General features: G+C 40.2%; 1 protein-coding gene across 2 annotated transcripts in view; it reads right to left on the reverse strand.

Annotated features, from left to right (window-relative positions):
* Positions 1-6: 6 nt before the first annotated feature.
* The window catches only part of ift122 (intraflagellar transport 122 homolog (Chlamydomonas)), a 31,637-nt gene continuing 10,300 nt past the window's right edge, over positions 7-21,343 (reverse strand). Inside the window, exons 13-29 of one of the 2 annotated variants that reach the window (XM_047375461.1) lie at positions 20,960-21,124; positions 20,598-20,795; positions 19,094-19,234; positions 18,324-18,377; positions 16,851-17,012; positions 14,592-14,758; positions 13,851-14,022; positions 12,133-12,235; positions 5,757-5,897; positions 5,566-5,663; positions 4,549-4,649; positions 3,457-3,622; positions 3,240-3,357; positions 3,016-3,144; positions 2,433-2,509; positions 2,141-2,305; positions 7-1,602 (exon numbers count right to left, since the gene is read on the reverse strand). In XM_047375461.1, coding sequence (XP_047231417.1) covers positions 1,516-1,602; positions 2,141-2,305; positions 2,433-2,509; positions 3,016-3,144; positions 3,240-3,357; positions 3,457-3,622; positions 4,549-4,649; positions 5,566-5,663; positions 5,757-5,897; positions 12,133-12,235; positions 13,851-14,022; positions 14,592-14,758; positions 16,851-17,012; positions 18,324-18,377; positions 19,094-19,234; positions 20,598-20,795; positions 20,960-21,124 — 2,244 coding nt within the window. In that variant the 3' untranslated portion in view covers positions 7-1,515. The remainder of the gene's footprint in view (positions 1,603-2,140; positions 2,306-2,432; positions 2,510-3,015; positions 3,145-3,239; positions 3,358-3,456; positions 3,623-4,548; positions 4,650-5,565; positions 5,664-5,756; positions 5,898-12,132; positions 12,236-13,850; positions 14,023-14,591; positions 14,759-16,850; positions 17,013-18,323; positions 18,378-19,093; positions 19,235-20,597; positions 20,796-20,959; positions 21,125-21,343) is intronic. The other variant, XM_047375470.1, reaches the window with a different exon arrangement.

Genomic DNA, 21,343 nt, shown 5'->3' on the forward strand with positions numbered 1-21,343 from the left:
GTCATGTGAAAGGCTGCATATTTTATTATACATGATCCAAACTATACACCAGCTTAGAAAATGCAACAATCTTTGTGTAATAACATCCATAAAAACATCAAACATCAAAATAGTGATATTTTTTCCAAATGTATTTGTTTTTTAATATATTTTACACTATTTACAAAGTTTTTATGTTTTCACACCAGATTATCCTCAAACATAACAGGTATTTCTTCAGCTTCTGAAAGTCTGAACAACTTTACACAGTTCAGTAATATCCTCACAGAAAACTACAGGTACACCACAAAGATGACATCATCTTCTGATTTACCTACAAATTGAATCAGAACAGGTGCTTGTGGCTACTAATGTTGGGTTTCATTGACCCCTGAACACTTACGTTGGATCTGGGAATAACATCAGACTCAACCGTGTTCTAGCTCCAAGTTTATATATATCGGCGTTTATGCACTTAGTCAACAAGCTAGTTACTATTACTATAAGCAAGACAAGCTAATACCAATGTTTCTCGCTGCATTTTGTACCTTCAAACACTGTAGAAACGTGTTCATTGAAGGAGGTACTGTGTGTTTGTGAAAAATTTAGAAAATGAATTAGTTGTTGCGAAAATTATTTGTTTTTTTAAACTGTCACACCTCATCAGGGTTTATATAAAAGGCGGCCATATTAGATTTTAAGATTGCTGTTGGGAAAACCCCATCTTCAGGGAATCTTTGTGGGGGTTTTTTTAAGCTTGAGACTTGGAAATTTTCACCCAGAATTTTAGCAAGTTCATCAGTTATATTTAAGACTTTTTAAAGACCCTCTGAAGATATTTCTTGTTTAATTTAAAGACCCCTATTGATTACAAAAATAATTTACTAAGTTTAACTAAGTTAAAAACTTATGCTAACGTTCTCCACTTGTGTTTTCTTGGTTCGACATTTGAATCCTTTGCTTTTACACTTAGGTTACCTAACCTCACTGCCTTACATCACAGTAGGCAAAATGCTTCATGACAGTAATTGATGACCCATTTTAGTCAACTACTGGAATTAAATAGAGACTCCCCAAGGACACAGGAATTGCTGCTGGATATGGTAACAATTAGGTTGTGAACAAACAATAAGCCGGTTTTAGGAGCAGGACTCTTGCAAGTTTACAGTCGGCTGAATGTCCTACCATGAATCACTTCTGGCAGGACAGTTAGCTGCTTTGCATCATGAGCCTTGTAGTTTTGCTACAGCAACCTAATACTAGTCAAAACTACAATTTAGGAAGAAAAGGATAGATGAAAGAAGCAAATGTATGAACAAATTTAAGACAAATACATAAAATGTAAGACCTAGCATATAGAGCCTGCAGGTGTTAAGGGCATTTTAAGTCCCCAACTGTTGAATTACTGTTTTAAAATGCCGGCCATTATGATGGTATTAGATCTTAGCATCAACTAACAAGGTATGTGTTATAAGAAGAATTACTGCAGCAAGTGAAATGTTTAATAAATGCTGTGCTGCTCTGGTGTAGGGTTGATCAGTTTGGTTCGTCAATAGGCCGGCGGCAGTAAGGACAGCAGCTGTGCTGTAGCACCAGGAGCTCATAGTCTTCACTGTGAAACATCTACAAGAAAATACAGTGGGAGAAAATTAGAAAACCTGCAAGAAAGAAGAAGACAGAGGTATAATAAGGTATAATGTATAATGTAGAGTTGCAGCAATCAGTCATCCAGTGTTTGAAATGCGCCAATTCTGGTGGATTCGCAAGTCAACTACTGAAAAACCTGATTTTATTCCTATCAATTATTAATGATCAAAACTGAGAACTCCCACCATAATTAGTCTATAAACACATCAACCAGTTTGTACTTTGATGCACTTCTTTGAGTTGAATAAAAGTCAGGTTAAGGTTAGAGACATGGTTTAATGCATAAATAGGGATAATCAGCGGAATTCAAAACTACTACATCCTCAAGAAGCAGCAACACATTTTTTTCCTAGTGCATGTGTTACCATCCTAGGAATTAAAACTATTGGAATCGGTCAAAATCAGAATTGGTTTAACGCTGAATGGGCAGTTCAGATCTCAAACTAGATTGGAAATCTGTTTCAGCCACTTAAAAACAGTGAAAGCTACAGCACCAAGTATGTAAATGCAGTACCTTGAAGCAACTGGGGCACATGGTGATGCTCACATCCGGCAGCAGGGAGCGGAAGTATTCCCATTTAAGGGGCTTGGGCCAGCGTTTGATCAGCACGTCCCTTCTGCTCATGGAACGCAGCACCGAACAACTCACCTTGACGGGGACAAAGGTGGAGCCCCCTTGCTGTTTGGACACACGGATGAACACAAACACATCCTCATATGGACTCTGTCTTTTCATCGTCTCCAGCTGGCTCACCCAGCTGGCAGAATATTAATCACCTCGTCTATTCTGTCCTTTCTTTTCTTACCTCAAAGCTCATTTTGGCTGTAAATGGATCTTCTTCTGTATAATCCAAACCGCCATCTATCCTCAAAGCCTGCATGTCTGTTTTGCATCAATTAAGAGGAAATAACCATTACAAATGTTTTCTACAATGATGCCTGTGAAACAGGAGAGCCCCTGATAAATTGACACCTGACAATGGGTTTAAGTTGTGCCTGTCAGTCACTTCATGGCCTCGGAGGAACACAACACACCTTGGTGCCCTTGAGAGTCTGCTGGCTAATGCAGGTTAATCCCCGCAGCAGGGCTGTGGCTATGGCTCTCGGAGAGTTAGTGTCATTAAGATGAGACAGGAGAGCCTTACTAACCCTATTAGCGCAAAGCTAAGATGACTTAGTTCTGACAGCTTACCCACAAGCACAAAATCAAGGCCAGTGCAGACTAAACAGCTTCTCAGGACTGTCACAAGACAGAGGAGAGCCACATGCTTCAATTAGAGGAGGTGTGCTGTTTGTAAGGGCATCAGCACTTAATAATTCATGTACATCAAGTGAACAGTCTGTCACTTTGTGTGCAGATATGATAATAAGCTGAAGATCAAAGGATACCATTACCGACCATATTGTGGCCTCGTGCATTACCCTCATCTGTGTGAGGAACTTCCAGGTCGATGAGGGACAGAGCTTCTTCATCACTGATACCCTCCTCCAGGTAGAACTGCACCAGAGGCAGCACCTCTGTGTCAAAAAACACATGCAAAACCTTTAAAAGCAATGAAATAAAAATAGATCACTCACATTATTGTTACACACAGCATGTTTGAGTCACTGACCATATGATGACGCTGAGTAGATGAAAGACTGCCTGCAGTTGATGCACACGCTGCCCTGGTTGTTCAGAAGAGGGTTGTTTGTGGAGCACCGGTAGCACATCATGTCCTCAATAAGGTCCTGCAGGAAACACAGAAAGTGTAACTAACTGAAAACAAGATAGGGATGGCCTTGGATGTTTCAGAATCAGTACAGAGTAAACTTAAATCTTCAACAAACCTCACTGTCATGGAAGGGCTTGGAGCGAATGGTGAGGCTGCCCAGCTCTATGGACTCCAGGAAGCGTGAGGGAATGTGCAGCTCCTGGAGCTTCTCGTAGGCATACCGGGCCAACTTATACGCTCCCAACTTGCGACTCTGCTTGGCCAGTGCAAACAAGGTGTTGCTAAGAGTCAGGTTAAGGTTCTGTGCTACTACATATAGAGATAAACCGATCAGACTTTGTAGACTTTGTCTGATTAATTTTGCGAAGCTTTAGTAACCGACCTCCCGATCATTGATCATAGTCCGTCAAGTGTAAAAATCAACTGACCAGTCCAATTCTAGGTGCATCCTTTATAAAATGTATTTCAGGACATCTTTTACCACATCAACCAGATTATGCAGAGAGTCTCAACAGAACTGTTACTGATTAATAATTATATAAAAACAGATTGTGGAGAGCAGCTCTGTGAGTGGAAAGCACAGGTCAATGAGCTGCAGCTGCAACCGCTCTATGTTGGTCCTTTTCTCTTATAACACCATTCTCCAGCTCCTCCTACACACCCAGCTCTGCTACTCCTGATAAACAAACTTCCTTCTATTGTGTAATGTGTTTAGCTCGGGGTTGGCAGTTATTTGCAACATTGTGTCTAACAGTTCACACAACGTCCAACACCTTCCCGCTAAGTTCATAAATCTCACTTCAAAGTTGTTGGAGCAGTTCCGCTCGGCCACAGAGGATGCCGGCTGCGGTGGATTTCCTCTTCTTAGTGTGGTGGAATATTTTTGTTCGAATTAAAACTTATTATTGAGTTTATGTAAGAAAAGTGTGCACAGAGTTCAGTAATCATAGCCCTTGTTTAGAAAACCAAAAATGTGCCCCTTGCTGGCATCGCCACCTCCCCCATCATCAGCGCTTTTCTTTCCCTCAGCAGCGGTGTGGTCTCTGCTGTGGCGCCAACACTTCCGCTCTCTCCCAACTTTTATCTCTTTTCTCCTGCTTTGCTGTCGTTGCTGCTGTTGCCAGTGTTGATGTCAGAGTGTTTTGTTGTGGGAAAGAGGTAAAGTCCACCATACTGTAACATCTTGTTGTGTAAAATCTAAGGATACACTTTTGAAATTCCTGGTGGTACATCCTTGGTGAGGTTGTTCAGTAGGAACCTGCATATGTTGAAGAGCGTCTCTGGCATGTGGGAACTGAATGGTTCATCCTATAGATAAAAAAAAAATAATTCGAAATGAGAAATGGTGGTGGTGGTATGGATTAAAAATAGCCTCAGTACCTGATAAAAATTTTAAAAGCTCAATTTCTTTTACTCCCACTCTTATTTCTATAATCTTTCAACCTGGTCTAAAGCAGTCTAACCCGTTGCTGCGCCTTATCCGTCCTCGGAGTGCTTTGAAAGGCAAAGACAAATTTTCTAAAGCCGTCGCTAAAAGCATTTCATCCCCAGAGTTGATAGTTTACATCTATTGCGCCTGTCTGGGAGAGTTAACGTGATAAATAGAGGTTTTCCTGCTCTGGTCTGGATCACAGAGATGCCTCTGTTGATGCGAGGGTGTGACCACAGCGGAGAGACAGAAAGAAAGCGCTGAAACAACAAACTGAGCACACTGACACAGGCCAGGTCACACACACAGCGCTCATAAGCAGGAATTGTGTTGTCTTGAGGCAAGTAAGGCCTGGGGGGCAGGAGAGGACCACTGATGAGGTTGTCATGTTGTTCTATAAAGGAGCTTGTTATCCTGGCGACAGGGGTCAGTGGGGTTTAGGAGTCTAATAATGGGTGGGATATTTCCCTTTAGTGAACTGTAACCTTAACTTAATGCCTTCTATATTCTCTTTTGTTCACTTCACCTGACACACTCTGTGCTTATCTTAATTTCCATTTAAAGCTGAATCATTCTGTGGATTGACATAAAAGTGCAAAGCCAGACCTATTCTATGTGTGTGTGAAATTGTAAGTCACATATATGTGAACAAAAATAGACCTCTAACCACACTGTAGCTACCATTTCTGGGGCTAAGCAGTTTAAATCTAACAGCACGTCACTTGGTCCACCCTTCCTAGTCTTTGTGGCTTTGACTTAAGCAGAATTAAAACGTATAAAGCATTAGAGCCTCACCGTGTAACGCTGAATGGAGCGATAGACGTAATAAAGCTCAGCAAGATGCTGAAAACGCTCAAACTTCTCCAGCATTTCTTTCCTCTGTTCTTCGCATTCTGGTTCAGATAAATGAAATTATAAGCAGGTGAAGCTTCACATCAAAAAAAGCAGTTCTGTTTCTTTTAGCCTTCAGTGATGATGTCCCTCACCTCTGCCGATGTCCAAACACTGCATAGACAGCATCCAGTAATAGTAGCCTGCATCATTGAACCTGTTCTCCACCACTGCATTGTGGGTAAGCTGCTCCAGGACTTTCACAGCTTCATTCTGACGCCCGGCCTTGTGAAATGCTGACAAGTAGGAAAGGAACAACAGCCAGTTGCTCCTGTGAGTCTTCAAAAGCATATTCAGAAAAGCAACATTTCATGTAGTTTATTTCAAGAGACATAAAAGGTTCTAAGCTGCCATTTTTACTGGACTTCCCACAACCATTTTACACACCTTCTGATACAGTCACAGAGACATTACAACCACAAACTTCAATGTATTTCATTGGGATTTTATGTGATAAACCAAAATAAAGTAGTGCGTAATTGTGAAGTTGAAGGACAAAAACAGACTTAAAAACACATCTTTTACAAATAAAAAATATGGCACCTAATTTGCCGTGCATTTGTATTCAACCCCCTGAGTCAGTATTTTGCAGAGCAACCTTCCACTTCAATCACAGCTCCAAGTCTTTTGGGGAACGTCTCTGCCAGATCAAAGTGTTTTTGCACTCCTTGCAAAATAACTCAGGCTTGGTCACACTGAAGGCACAACATCTATGAGCAGCAATTTTATAATCACGCCACACATTCTCAATTCAATTTAGGTCTTGACTTTGACTAAGACATTCTAACTTATAGATGGGATTTTATCTAAGCCCTTCTATTGTAGCTTTGGGTGTATGTTTAGGGCTGTTGTTCTGCAGGAAGGTGGACCTCCACCACAGTCTTTTGAAGTCTCTATGGGCTTTTTTTTGCAGGATTGCTGGGTATTAGGGGTGTACCGATTGCAGTTTTTTGGCCGATCGTGATCTTTAAAAAGCCTGATCCGCCATTTCCGATTATAGCTGATGCCGGTTTTTTTTAAGAACTGACACTGTCAGGTGTTCTAAGGTCACATTATACCTACAATGTTACAATCTGATGTTGCCAACAGTGGGGTGATTATCGTTAACAGCGCACATGCAGACATAATCTGGTAGACGGGTCTGTCAGTTAGCCCTTTCTCACGACTGACCAAAAGGAGACAGTGGCTGATTTTCAGACCTTTGCAGAGGTAGATAAGAACGGTGGATAAGATTGGTTTGCCGATCACCCAAAATTAAGGAAATCGGGGCCGATTGATTGAACCCCTACTTGGCATTAAGCTGAATCCATCTTCCTAACAACTGTGACAGCTTCCCTGTCCCAGTTAAAGAAAAGTTTCCCGGCAGAATGTTCATGCTACCACCATGTTGCCCTGAGGGGAAGGTGTAGTCAGGGTGCTGATCAGTTCTCTGCCACACATGATGTTTTGCACTTAAGGTTAAAAAAGTACATTTTGGTCCCATCTAATCTTGTAAATTGCAAACCCAACAGTGGCCATATCATCAAATTCTCACACCTGAGCTATGAATCTCTGCAGCTCCTCCAAAGTTACAGTGAGCCTCTTCTCTCCTCTGATTTTGTGCAGTTAGATGTTAAAAGCCTAGGATATTTAATTTTTTTAATTCCTGACCTGAGCTGTATTTATACAACTTACACTCATATGGACTTTATTAATTAAGTGACTTCTCAATGCAACTGGTACACTTGGTTTTATTTAGAGGTATCAAATTGAAGGGGGATGAATACAAAATGCATGCCACACTTTTCAGATTTGTATTTATAACAGTAGTGGAAGTATCTTTCCATCCACTGAACAATTACATTCAGCTTTTTGTTGGTCTATTGCATAAAATCCCACTAGAAACACCTGACTGTAGTTTGAGTGTGACAAATAAATGGTTTCACATGCAAGGTCTTGTAAATAAATGTCAAAAGTGATTTGTATCCCAGATTAAACAAAGTGATCCTAATGTCATTTCATACATGTAATAACCAACTGCAGACCTGTCCAATTATGAAGGCTGCTCCTAAAATATTCCTGAACACCAAGGCACTTTGGCTTTAAGGTCCAAATGAATATTAAATATTTCTCTGTGTTCCTATTACTGGGTAATTAGAAGCAGCTTTTGGGAGTCGACCCCAACAGGGAGGCTGCCCCCACAGAGCACTGTAGGGGTCAAAAAATATTATTGCTAAACATATATTACAAGCCCCAACTGGACAGAAATCACATTCAGCTGCTTTTGGTTACTGTTAGCGACAAGCACCCCCATCCCCCGCCTTAGAGAAACATAATTTTCTAATTTGAGCTCGCTGTTAGACAGAAATGCACGTTATTTTGCCTGTTATATGACAATATAGTCAGTATGCACTGAAATAAACCAAGATGTATGCTTGCTTATAACTTAACTGAATCATTTAGTTATTGACAAAGGTAAATTATATCCTGGGTATAACATCTGAAGACTGAGGGACAGAGCAGGAAGCAGCATCAGCAAGTAATACAGGTAAAATCTATTGGTAAACAAAAAGAATCTACCAGATTAACACCCGGCATACAACAATCTGGATCTCTGGTTGTTGTAAAGCTTTGGCCTGCAAATGGCAACCTTGGCTCGTTCAGATTAATTATTTAAAAATATAAAACAGGAAACAGCTTTCAAAATATTTTTTCTAACACGTTTGCTCTTGTTACCTAAACTCTGACATCGCCAAGATTTTAAAATCCAACACGTTCCATAAGAGACAGAGGTTGGAAGCTAACATCTTACATCCTATGAGCTTCCTCTGTCTTCATTTTAAACACCTTTCTGGTACTGCTAACAGCTAAGCTCCAGTCTTCTCTCGGTAATGGCATTCACATCTTACAAGGGTTGTTGTCAGTGCGAACTGGTAGCGCTTACTTATACTGCGTTCACTGACTGGAAAAGTCAGTATTTTTATGTGAGACTGGCCGGTCACTGGTCAGGGCCAATCTAGGTGAAAATTGGATGATTCCAGTCAACATTAGGGCAGCACAATATATCACAAATTTTGAATTATTATGATATCCCTATATAGAATATCAATATTGCAATGAACGGCTTGGAGTACAGTAAATATTAGTTACCTATACGAGTAATTAACTTTAAGGCTCTTTATATCTGGTGATGCTCATTGTTCCATGCAGCAAAAAAAGCTTGTAGGAGAGCGTTAAGATGTTCTAAAATCACGAAGAAACTACACTGAGGTGGTTTCACTGCAGTAGAAGAAAAGAGATGCAACTTAAAAAAATATGTTGTTACGACCGACCCCCAGTCGGTCGTGGCAGATGGCCGCTCACACTGAGCCTGGTTCTGCTGGAGGTTTCTTCCTGTTAAAAGGGAGTTTTTCCTCTCAACTGTCGCTACATGCATGCTCAGTATGAGGGATTGCTGCAAAGTCAACGCCAGTGACTGTCCACTGTCTCTACATACTCATCCGGGAGGAGTGAATGCTGCAAGTCACTGACTGGAAGCAATCTGCTGGGTTTCCTTAGATAGAAAAACGTTTTATCCAATTTGAATAAAAAGTTAACTACGACTGCACTGTTCAATGGTTAGGATTAATTGGAATGTATGTACCTGACTGTTGTGAAGTGCCTTGAGACAACATGTGTTGTGAATTGGCGCTATATAAATAAAACTGAATTGAATTGAATTGAAATAATGAATGTCATCAGTTTTTCCAGTAACTGGAAAGACTACTTATTATCTGGGGTCTGTGCTTGTTAAGTGTTAGTTAAGTATTTGTAAGTAAATCATCATCATTTGCTTACTTTACATGTTTTCCTAACATCCTGCAGCCCTGGTCAACAGCTGATTTCTCTGTGCATCCCTACAAAATCCTTCCAGGGAACGTTTTGGGGACTTAACTTTTTGCAGCGCTGAAAGAAAAGTCCTTTACTATCATTATCTCCGTAGTCTGTTTTGCTATTGTCCCACATCCTAAACAGCTTCTTTAAAATTCATTTGGATCGGGGGTCTTTTTCAAGGTATTCTCAAGCTTTAGAAACTTTTCTCTACTGCCTCAAAAATGTAACATGTTCAGAAATGATGACATATAACAAAGGCAGGAATTTTGAACAGCATTTAAACCAAAGTGAGGAAAATTTAACATAGACCCAAAAAAGACACACCATGACTAGACCCTCTTAAGCATATTAATTCGTTCAAAAATTAAAAAGTGGATATAATAAATGGACAAAAAACATTGTTAATTAATGAATACTGTCACTGTGGAGTCAAAAAACACACATATGATTTCATTTCAGGGGAACCCAAGAATAGCCCTGAAAAACAACAGACAGAGCATATTAGCAGATCTAAGAGATTGTCCCCGAGAAATACCAGTGCACTGAGCATGAGGCAAGCCAGAATCTGAAACATTACAATCACTGGTAACACAATACTGCTTCAGTGGCTGCCGAAAATGCACACAATTACCTAAACGCATGACTATAAGCAAGCCTAAACATAATCAGTCATGAATCCCACATTGAGACGAGCAGAAGAAGATTATGTAGGAGAGGAAATATGCCTGCTGAGATTATAATTATAAATCTATGAGCTGATTATGACTATGGTTAGAGTTGGTAATCATCATCAGAGCCGCTTGTAGCACTGGTGATTAGAGGCAAGCATGCGTGTCACTCACTGAACAGGCAGCAGAGGTGTGTCCTGCTCTGCTCCAGCAAAGAGGATCATGTTTTACAGCGGATATGGAAAATCTTAAGGAAGTAGTGAAAAAAAAATTCTATGTCCAAAGCCAGGCGGGCTTTATCACTCCCATATGTAAACCAACTTGAAGCAGACTCTACGTTCAGTGAAACATATTCCTGGAGGCATGCGTTTTAAAAAACAATGTAATACAGTACAGACCAAACGTTTGGACACACCTTCTCATTCAAAGAGTTGTCTTTATTTTCATAACTATGAATATTGTAGCTTCACACTGAAGGCATCAAGACTATGAATGAACTCATGTGGAATTATATACTGAACAAAAAGGTGTGAAACAACTGAAAATATGTCTTATATTCTAGGTTCTTCAAAGTAGCCACCTTTTGCTTTGATTACTGCTCCACACACTCTTGGCATTCTGTTGATGAGCTTCAAGAGGTAGTCACCTGAAATGGTTTTCCAACAGTCATGAAGGAGTTCCCAGAGATGCTTAGCACTTGTTGGCCCTTTTGCCTTCACTCTGCGGTCCAGCTCACCCAAACCATCTCAATTGGGTTCAGGTCCGGTGTCTGTGGAGGCCAGGTCATCTGGCGCAGCACCCCATCACTCTCCTTCTTGGTCAAATAGCCCTTACACAGCCTGGAGGTGTGTTTGGGATCATTGTCCTGTTGAAAAATAAATGATGGTCCAACTAAACACAAACCGGATGGAATAGCATGCTGCTGCAATATGCTGTGGTAGCCATGCTGGTTCAGTATACCTTCAACTTTGAATAAATCCCCAACAGTGTCACCAGCAAAGCACCCCCACACCATCACACCTCCTCCTCCATGCTTCACAGTGGGAACCAGGCATGTAGAATCCATCCATTCACCTCTTCTGCACCACACAAAGACACGGTGGTTGGAACCAAAGATCTCAAACTTGGACTCATCAGACCAAAGCACAGATTTCCAGTGGTCTAATGTCCATTCTTTGTGTTCTTTAGCCCAAACAAGTCTCTTCTGCTTGTTGCCTGTCCTCAGCAGTGGTTTCCTAGCAGCTATTTTACCATGAAGGCCTGATTCACACAGTCTCCTCTTAACAGTTGTTCTAGAGATGTGTCTGCTGCTAGAACTCTGTGTGGCATTGACCTGTTCTCTAATCTGAGCTGCTGTTAACCTGCGATTTCTGAGGCTGGTGACTCGGATGAACTTATCGTCCGCAGCAGAGGTGACTCTTGGTCTTCCTTTCCTGGGGCGGTCCTCATGTGAGCCAGTTTCCTTGTAGTGCTTGATGGTTTTTGCGACTGCACTTGGGGACACTTTCAAAGTTTTCCCAATTGTTCGGACTGACTGACCTTCATTTCTTAAAGTATTGATGGCCACTCGTTTTTCTTTACTTAGCTGCTCTTTTCTTGCCATAATACAAATTCTAACAGTCTATTCAGTAGGACTATCAGCTGTTTATTGTATCCACCTCCTGCACAACAAAACTGATGGTCTCAACCCCATTTATAGGGCTTGAAATCCCACTTATTAAACCTGACAGGGCACACCTGTGAAGTGAAAACCATTTCAGGTGACTACCTCTTGAAGCTCATCAACAGAATGCCAAGAGTGTGCGGAGCAGTAATCAAAGCAAAAGGTGGCTACTTTGAAGAACCTAGAATATAAGGCATATTTTGTGTGTCCAAACTTTTGATCTGTACTGTATATCAGTCATATCCCAGGAACAAATTGACTGAGTAAAGGTGAGGCTGGAGCTCTGACCTTTTTGCGCCTCCTCAAAGCGGTCGTTTTCAGCCAACCACTGGGCGTAAGGCAAAAAGACGTCATATTTGAACTGCGAATGCTTCTCCACCAGCGAGAAGGCCTGAAACATTGACAGTTGAGGGGAAAAAGCAAACATTACATTTAATAGAGCATCGGTGTTCGGTTAGTTGGTACAGGATAGAAAACAGTGTGAAATGGCCCTGGGCAGGCAAAGGCCCAGCTGCAGCTCATTAGGGAGATACAAGTTACCGCACATTTTCAGAAAAACACACCTAACCTCCAGTCAAAACATTTCTACAACATTATTAATTAACTCAAAACAAAGAAGAGTGTACGAGGAAAGCTGATTTCACACTCAATTACAGCAACGACTGCATCACTGTTTGAATGACAGGACATAAAGAGTTGCTGTGGGGCCCTGTGGTAAAAAATTTGCCTTACAAAGTGACTAATTAAGCTCTGTGTCCTGTGGCAAAATCTGAGTCAACAAACACAACTCGCTTTACACCAAAGAGTGTGAGCGAAAACTTTTAAGGTGTGTCTCAAAGTCATTTAAAAAACACTGGACTTAAAAAAAAGGCCTCCATATGCTGTTACTAAGTCTGGCCTGACTTGGTGCGCACCTCCCTGAGAGAAGCACATAAAATCCAAGTGCTCCCTAAACCTCTGCCACCCACCCCTATTTTTGCTCATTTCTCTGAGGATTAAGAAGATGCTCCAAAAACCATGTCTTTGAGATTTGATGTTTTGCTTTTGGCTCTAGTGATTCTAAATGCAAATCACCAATATGCATCTATGCAATGCCTTTAATTTGATTATAGACCGCAGATGGATTAAAGAAATGCAGTATTTTCTTCTCATCTGAGCAGTATGATCTGCCGTGGTGGAGGAGCGTGATTGAAAGCAGAGTATATTTTCAAGCTGGTGCTCTTTCCATGCAGCGTATCGTTCAGAACTTCTCTGAGGCTCATCATAATTTGGGCATGGATTCAGAGGAACCAGAATCTTGATGATCAGCTCTGAAGGGTCTGCGGTTTTGTTTGTCAGTAAATGAGGAAATCAGGAGTCCATGTTGTCTTGTTGCTTGCATTCAGCTGTGGTTACCAGGTTATTCTGACAAACTATTTGTTGGAGTTTCCAGCCAAACTAAACAAGCCATAAAATACAGTTTACTTTATGGCTCATGAAGCACTTTATTAAGAACAGTTTTATGTTACTGTATTCTGGGAGTTTTATAAACATTTTTGCAGTCAAATATTCCACATTTCTTTTATTTGATTTTGAATAGTTTTCAGGTCTTTTTATTCCAATTTGAAAGGAATTAATGAATTAATGAAATCAATATTCACTATGAATGTAGAGAAAGAAACTGATCTATGGTATTTCTGTCAGTAACTCATCTTATGAGAAAGTAAAAGCCATCTCATCGTCCAAAACGATAAACTGAAGACCCGATGAGATAGATGAAGAAAATAAAACTGACATTGAGGTAATATGTGCATCCTCCATCCAAATCAAGAGTAGTGAAGCACACTTGTTTGAGCAACCTACTTTTTTAAATCCATATTTTTCTTCTTTCTATTCGTTTCCAAGTAAAAAATGTAATCTAATGGACTACTTTTCCAGACTATGTAGGAATCCTGTATTTATCTGACCGCCTCAAAAGCTTTTTGTTTATAAAAGTCATCCCGAGGAGCTGAATACATGTCTCAGACCTCTTCCCAGTTTCTTGTTTCCACGTGCAGCTGCACTAAAGCCTTCAAGTCTCCCATCTTGGAATAAGTCTCTGAGGCATAGCCGTGGTGTTTCAGCCTCTTAAAGTGCAGCGCACACTTTGCCAGCAGTTCCCGCTCAGCCTTGTCCAGCTTACGGGCGATGTCGATCAACCTACACGAGAAGAGGGGAATAGGTACACAGATGAGGTGAGTAAAGAAAGAACATCAATTTGCCGTGTGCTGTATCAAGCCAAGCTCATGACCCCAGAAAGAATTCTAATCAGTCAGGGTCAGAACCTGAATCTGATTCAGGTTAAGGAGCTCTGACTGTGCTGAGCCCATCTGATCCACCTGTGGCACCACAGGAGACTCACAACACGAGCAAAGCGTGTCAGATGGAGGCATCAGGGATCCTGAAGCAACCACCAGGTATCTGTTTGTCTACAGAGGCACATGAGTGTAACTTAACAGAAAGGTGATTGTCGTTTCTTTCTCTCAGCATGTCGGATACTTGTGATGCTTTCGATTTTGTAAACGTGCAGGATATTTAACCCTGGTGCCTTGTGCTACCAAGTATGAAGCACAGATCTACGCTGGTGAGGTAGACATGACTGCACACCATGAACTCTGGTCCACATGTCTTAGAAACCATTTGGATTACAAAAATAGGTGCTCTTTTTCTACAAATAAATATCTTTACTGATTAGATACATATACTTCATCTCCTATAGTGACACTTACATGTCTGCCCAGCTGTGCTCTCCAATAATATCAATGGCTTTCAGGTGTTCTCCTGCTGACAGGTACATTTCAGCTGCTGCCCGTGGCTCCTTGCTGCTTTTAGCCCAATCTGCCTGCTTCGTTATCAGCATCCGAGAGCTCTTTGGGTCTGTGGCACCAACAAACTCCTGCAAAAAGAAAAGCGAAATACCTGAAGTAACACGGTAGAGCCGAAATACACATATATGATTAAAGTAATAAGTAGAACAGTTAAACGTCAAATTTCTTTTTATGAATTAATGCTAAAAAAGAAAAGCTAAAAAAAAAAAAGGTACTGTTAACTGATCAGAGCAGGCACTGCCAACTAATCTGCATCAACTCTTTTTGTGTTTAAGTTGAAATTTGTAAAACAGAAGGAATTTTCTTTGACACAAAATTGAGAGAAAATCTGAGAGAATTATAGTGTCTCGCACAACTATTTATACCCCTTGAACTTTTCCACATTCCATCATGTTACTCACACAAACATTAACGGATTACTGGGATTTTATGTGACCAACAAAAAGTAGCACATATCTGTGAAGTGGAAGGAAAGAGATTCAAGGTCATTTTTTCTTCACAAATAAAGATCAAAAAAGTTTGGCCTGCATTTATATTTACCCTCTTTCACTCTGATAACCCCACAAAAGATCCAGTGCAACCATTTAACTGCATATGCACAGTCTGCAGTTTTCCAAAAGACATTCAGAGGGCACAGCAAACATGGTCAAGATGGTGTTTTGAACACATGAGACCAAAATTTAACATGACCTACATAAGAAATGCTGTGTTGTGGAAAATGAACACATACACACAAACATCAAGCTGTGGAGATGCGGGTGAACATTAATGGAAAGGGGAATGGGACTAAATATAGGGCTATACTGGAAGAAAACATGTTATAGGCTGCAGAATATTTGAGACTGACGTAGAGGTTCACCTTCCAGCAGGGACTGCACAGGGCTGCTATGACACAGTTTATGTCAAAGCATATTTGTGTGTTAGATTGACCTAGTCAAAGTATAGACCTAAATTCAATCAGGAATCTTTGGCAAGACTTGAAAAAATATATTCACAGACCTTCTTCATCCAGTGATTGACTTTTGCAGAGAAGAATGTTTGTTCCAAAGTTTTGACTCATGAATAAAATATAGGCCACACTTTTCAGATTTTTACTAGTGAAAAGAAAATAATTAGACCTCCTTCCACTTCACAATCATGCAGTGCTTCGTTCTATCCCTGTAAATACATTAATCTTGACTTTAACATGTGACAAAAAGTACCAAGGTTCAAGGGTTATAAATACTTCTGCAAAGAATAAATTACTTTGATACTTAAGCCAGACAGGATCTTATTTCCTTTGAAAAATAATCTCACTTTCATTATCTCAAAAGTAATCTTTAGAGAGAGCAAGAAAACCCCGGCTCAAAAAGACTAAACCACTCGAACCGTAAAGGTCTGAGGCAGAAGGAAGACAGTCGGACAAACATCAGGCAGCTACTCGGCCTTTCCCCCGGTGTCCTTCCTACCTAAAACAAACAGGCTGTGCGACCAGATGGCCATACACCCACAAAAATACACAGCTGCCACATCACACAGAAACAATCTGATACACACATGCATGCAGAAATATACATGAATAAGTCATAGCTGAGTCATCAGCTTCATCAGTAAATGTAAAACGTATGTTAAAAACTGCTGCCGCACAAACATAAAAAAAAGGAATTAGCTAAAACTGATGTCTTCATTAAAGTCAATATATATATATATATATATATATATATATATATATATGTTCATTCACTGTTTTTATGCCTTCATTGAGAATCTACATGAAATGCAAATAGTCATAAACATAAAGAAAACCCTTAAATGAGAGAGGGGTTCTAAAACTTTTGACCAGTAATGTATATGTATATGTGTGTGTGTGTGTGTGTGTGTGTGTGTGTGTGTGTGTGTTAGTAAGTAAGTTCCTGAGTATTCTTGTAAAAGTGTGGCATTTGTTTACTGATCAGATGATGTAATTCTGGTGATGTATGAGGAGATGAAAGACAGACAGCTAAAAGGGGCTGTCTGAACAAAGTATGGGGCCCCCGCTCGGCATTTTTCCACATTATGAAGAAAAAACACATGTTCTCAACTCATAAAGCTTGGAGGACCTCACAAGGTTTTTTGTTTGTATTTGTAAAACCTGAGTTGCACGTAATTGGCTATGTTTTTGTCAGTAAGCAGATCAATCACCTTGGCATGCTCAAACATTCGCAGGTCGGTGTACATGCTCAGGGCTTTGGATTCATGGCCGGTACGTTTGTAGAGCTTGGCCGCCTCGCGGAATTTCCCCTGGAAGGCATAGACGTCTGCCAGGAACAGCTCGTTGTCGCTCTCACCCCGCTTCTTCCTCTCCTACAAATCAGTCAACATTAACACTGTGTACAAACAAGCACTCAAGTACATGTACACACATCTGTATAACACAGCTATGAATACAGCTCCTTGCAAAAGTATTCACACCCCTTAAACGTCTTCACATTTTGTGTTACAACCACCAGCTTCAATTAATTTTATTTTAGATTTTATTCGCTAAAAATGATACATGATTTTTACAAAGAAAAATCTGAACATTTTAGTGTGTAAATATTCTAGCCCCGTTAACTCTGACATCGCTTATTATTATTATTAAATTTAGAGCAACCAACTGCCTTCAAAAGTCATCTAATTAGTAAATATAGTGTATCTGTGTGTAATGTAACCTTAGTATAAATCCAGCTGCTCAATCAAGGCCCCAGAGCTTTTTCAGAGGACATTAGTGAACAAACAGCATCATGAAGATCAAGGAAGACAGCAAGAATAACATGGTGGAGAAGTTTAAAGCAGGCTCTGAACATCTCACCGAGCATTGTTTAATCCCTCACCTGAAAATGCACACCTACCAAGACTGTACTACCTAAAGCATTATTCAGAGAATCATCCAAGAGACCTATGGTAGCTCTGAAAGAGTTGCAAAGATGCACAGCTCAGATGGAACAATTGGCTGACAAGACAACTATTAGGTTTGCCCCTGACAAATCAGGCCGTTATGGAAGAGTTGGAATAAGAGAGCAATGGTTGAAAGTAAACCATAAAAAGACCTGTTTGCAGTCTGTCACAAGCCATGTAGAGGACGCAGCAAACATCTGGAGGAGGTTGCTCTGCTCAGATGAGACCAAAATGTCATTTTTTGGCCTACATCTAAAACAGCATGTGTTGTGGAAAAGCTACACTGTGCATCACAATGAACAATCCATTTTCACAGCAAAACATGGCGGTGGTGGAATCATGCTTGGGCTGTTTTTCCTTATTGATAGGAATACAGGGCAATGAGCTTGAGTTATTTTGCAAATAAAAATGTGTTTCTCGATGCACAAAGCTAAGAGATAAGCCCAAGAAAACTTGGATACAAATAGGGAGCCTACTTTCAGATTAGTATTTTTAAAAACCATGTATCTTCTATTTTCCAATTCATAATGATGCACTACTTTATGTTGGCCTATGAAATAAAATCCGATCAAAATAAATTGAAATTTGTGGCCTTAACATGACCAAACGTGAAAATGCTCCACTGGGTATAAATACTTTTACAAAGCACTGTATGAGTTCATGAGAAGACAAGAAAAGGAGGAGAAGAACACTGATGTATGACTTATTTTCTTCCTTTTTCTGATGAATGGGCCTTACCTCAATGCTGCTGATCAGCTCCAGGTAGCGCAAGTCTCTGATTCTAATAAAGGCCTGAAAATTGAAAAGTAAGTTAATTAATAATTTCTTATAATATGATGCAATTTTGTTTGAATAGCCAGCTTCAGCTTCTACAAAAGCCTACCTTAGAGAGTAATTAACACCTTAAGCTACAGGTTATTCTCTGAATTCTCCACCTGAATTACCTCTGAGATTCAGTCAAAAACAACTCCACAACTAAACTAAACAACTTGGGCTTTTGGTGGAAAAAAAAAAAACCTTGGGATAATTTAAAATACCATGAATCTTGGTAGTATATAAAAAACCACCAAAAAAATACTTTTTTTTTCTTCTTTCCAATCAAAAACTGTATAACTCACTTGCAGTGACGTGTTTTCAGAACGCTCTCATCTGTAGCAAATTAAGTGTGACAAATGCAAAACGTTCTCTGTTTTAATGAAACTAAGTAATGTGCAATGCTTGGAGATTTTTGGAAAAATAGTGATGGATTTGTATTTCTAAAAAATACAAACCAAAACGAAAATGGGAAGCAAGACGTTTTTACAAGCCGTTCCAATGTTTGTTTGGCTCCTTGGATAAAGATTTGTTTCCATGTCTCACAGATAACAAACCCCACTGAGAAAGGCTCAGTGCTATAAAGTGCTGTAAAGTTTGCTTTTGTTCATCTTTTTTTGCTGATTAAGGTAAAGGTACCAGTTCTGTGTGTGATATTGACACTGAAATCGGACAAACTTGTGTGTCTGACTCACCTTCTTGGCGGTTTCAAAGTCAAGTCCCTCCAGAGCTTCTGTGGCCAAATCCCTCCAATCACTGTCTGTCACACCCAGACAGGCGATCTGATAAGCTTCCTTAAACATCTTCTTCTCCAGGTACTGGAACATGGGTGCTGACTGGGCAGAGAAGATTTAACAGGGTCAAGAAGAGCTATTCATTTTGTCATGTTAAAATAACAACAATGAATTACTTTTTTATAGTAATGTTTAAAACACAAAGTAGCACAAACCAGGGGTTTGTGATTATATCAAAACTGAAACTGCAAAGAGATGGCCACTCATGTGAACTGTCAAGGCAGGGAGAGCATTATTTAGAGAAGCAACCAAGAGGCCCATAATAACTCTGGAAGAGCTGCAAAGATCCACATTTCATCTGGTACAAACAGTCGTTAATAAAACAATAAAAGCCAACATCTCAAAGTGAGTTAAAAAGCTAAAGAGGAAAAAATGTGTTTTAAGAGAAGATTTAAAAACAGGAAGTGAGTCGGCCTGTCTTATTTGCAATACAGCTTATTCCACAGTTTGGGAGCAGCGACTGAAAACGCTCGGTCACTGCCCAGCCTCCTCTTTGACAAGAAGAAGAAGAAGCTATTTTTGAAAGAAAGTTACAAGAAGTCCTGTTTGCAGTTTGACACGAATCATGTAAAGGACACAACAAATATGGAAAAAGGTGTTCCGGTCAGAGGTTACACTACATTTAGCAATGCTCACAATGAAACAAGGTGGAGGCAGCATCATGCTGAGGGCTGTTTTTCTTTAGCATGGACAGAGAAGCTGGTTGGGGTTGATGAGTATATGGATGGAGCTAAATATAGGACAATCCTAGAAGAAAACCTGTTAGAGGCTTCAGTAGACTGAGATAGAGAATCACCTTCCAGCAGAACAAAGATCCTAAAGATACAGCCAAAGCTTTACATCAAGCATATCCATGTGTTAGAATGGCCAACGAAAAGCCCAGACCTAATTGGGAATCTCTGGCAAGACTTGATGTTCACAGGGACTCCTGCCCCAATGTGATTGAGCCTGAGGTATTCTAAGGAGAATAATAGCCAAAAATGCCAGTCTAGATGTCTAAGGCTGGTAGAGACAAACTCTAAAAGAGATGAAGCTGTAATTCAAACAAAGGATTGTTCTAAAAAGTATTCACTCAGGGGGGCTGAACCAATACAGGTCCCAATATTCAGGTTTTCATTTGTATAAAACTATGTATCATTTTTCTTTTATTTAATTTTTTATTGATGATTATATTGTACTCGGGGTTGGTCTTACACATAAAATCTCAATAAAATAAAATGAAGCTTGAGATTGCAATGTGACAAATTGTGTAAAAGTTGCAATGCCCTTAAGTTAGAATTTGTTTTACTTCTGAAACAATGACCTTCAAGACATTATGGGAAGGGTGTACTTTAAAACTCAAAATTACCACATGGAAAACCATCACTACATCTCGATTAAAACAGGCTGACACCACGCAACCAACCTGAGGCACCTCAACAGCAGACATGGAATAGATGTGGAGGCAGAATATTTTGGAGCCGTTGTAGCCGACCACATAGCCCTGCATTTTCTGCTGGTGCACAGGAAAGTTGCTAGCCTTGATATTAAGGTAGCCGTTCCCAGAGAAGCACAGCATGTCCTCACACTGGGTGTTCCAGGCCACGCTGTTAGCATTAGGTTCCTACAGAGAAAACATGAGATGATACAGGAAAACAAAGGCGTAGAGGTGACTGAGGAACAAAGAACAACCAGGAAGACATACTTCAAAATTAAAGTCATCCTGTGCCTCATGCAAGTAATTAACAAACTTCCTTGGGATGCTTGTGCTCACTGTTTTTTACAAACTTGAAAGAGTAGTTCTTTGCTGTTGATGTCATAGACGAGGAGAGTGTTATGCTCATCCACCACAGCCAGTTTATTGCGGGACGCGCTCATGTCCAGGCAACGCACAGACGTTGACAGCTTCAGCAGCGTTATTGGAAAGGGGTTGTCGACAAATATCTTCAGGATCTACATCACAAAATCATAATAGAAAATCTGAGCAGATGGCCTGTTTGTTGAGAAGCATTAACATCCCTTTAGCTTTTCCAGACTTTGTAACATTTCAACCACTAACTTAAAAGTATCGCATTAAGGATTTTACTTGATAGACCGTGGTTTGCAGCCTGTGGCTCCAGAGCTGCACGTGGATCTTTAGAGCTTCCACAATGGCTCCTAATAACTCAGGCT

Source organism: Girardinichthys multiradiatus, chromosome 1, assembly GCF_021462225.1.
Source record: "Girardinichthys multiradiatus isolate DD_20200921_A chromosome 1, DD_fGirMul_XY1, whole genome shotgun sequence".
NCBI classification, from domain to species: domain Eukaryota; kingdom Metazoa; phylum Chordata; class Actinopteri; order Cyprinodontiformes; family Goodeidae; genus Girardinichthys; species Girardinichthys multiradiatus.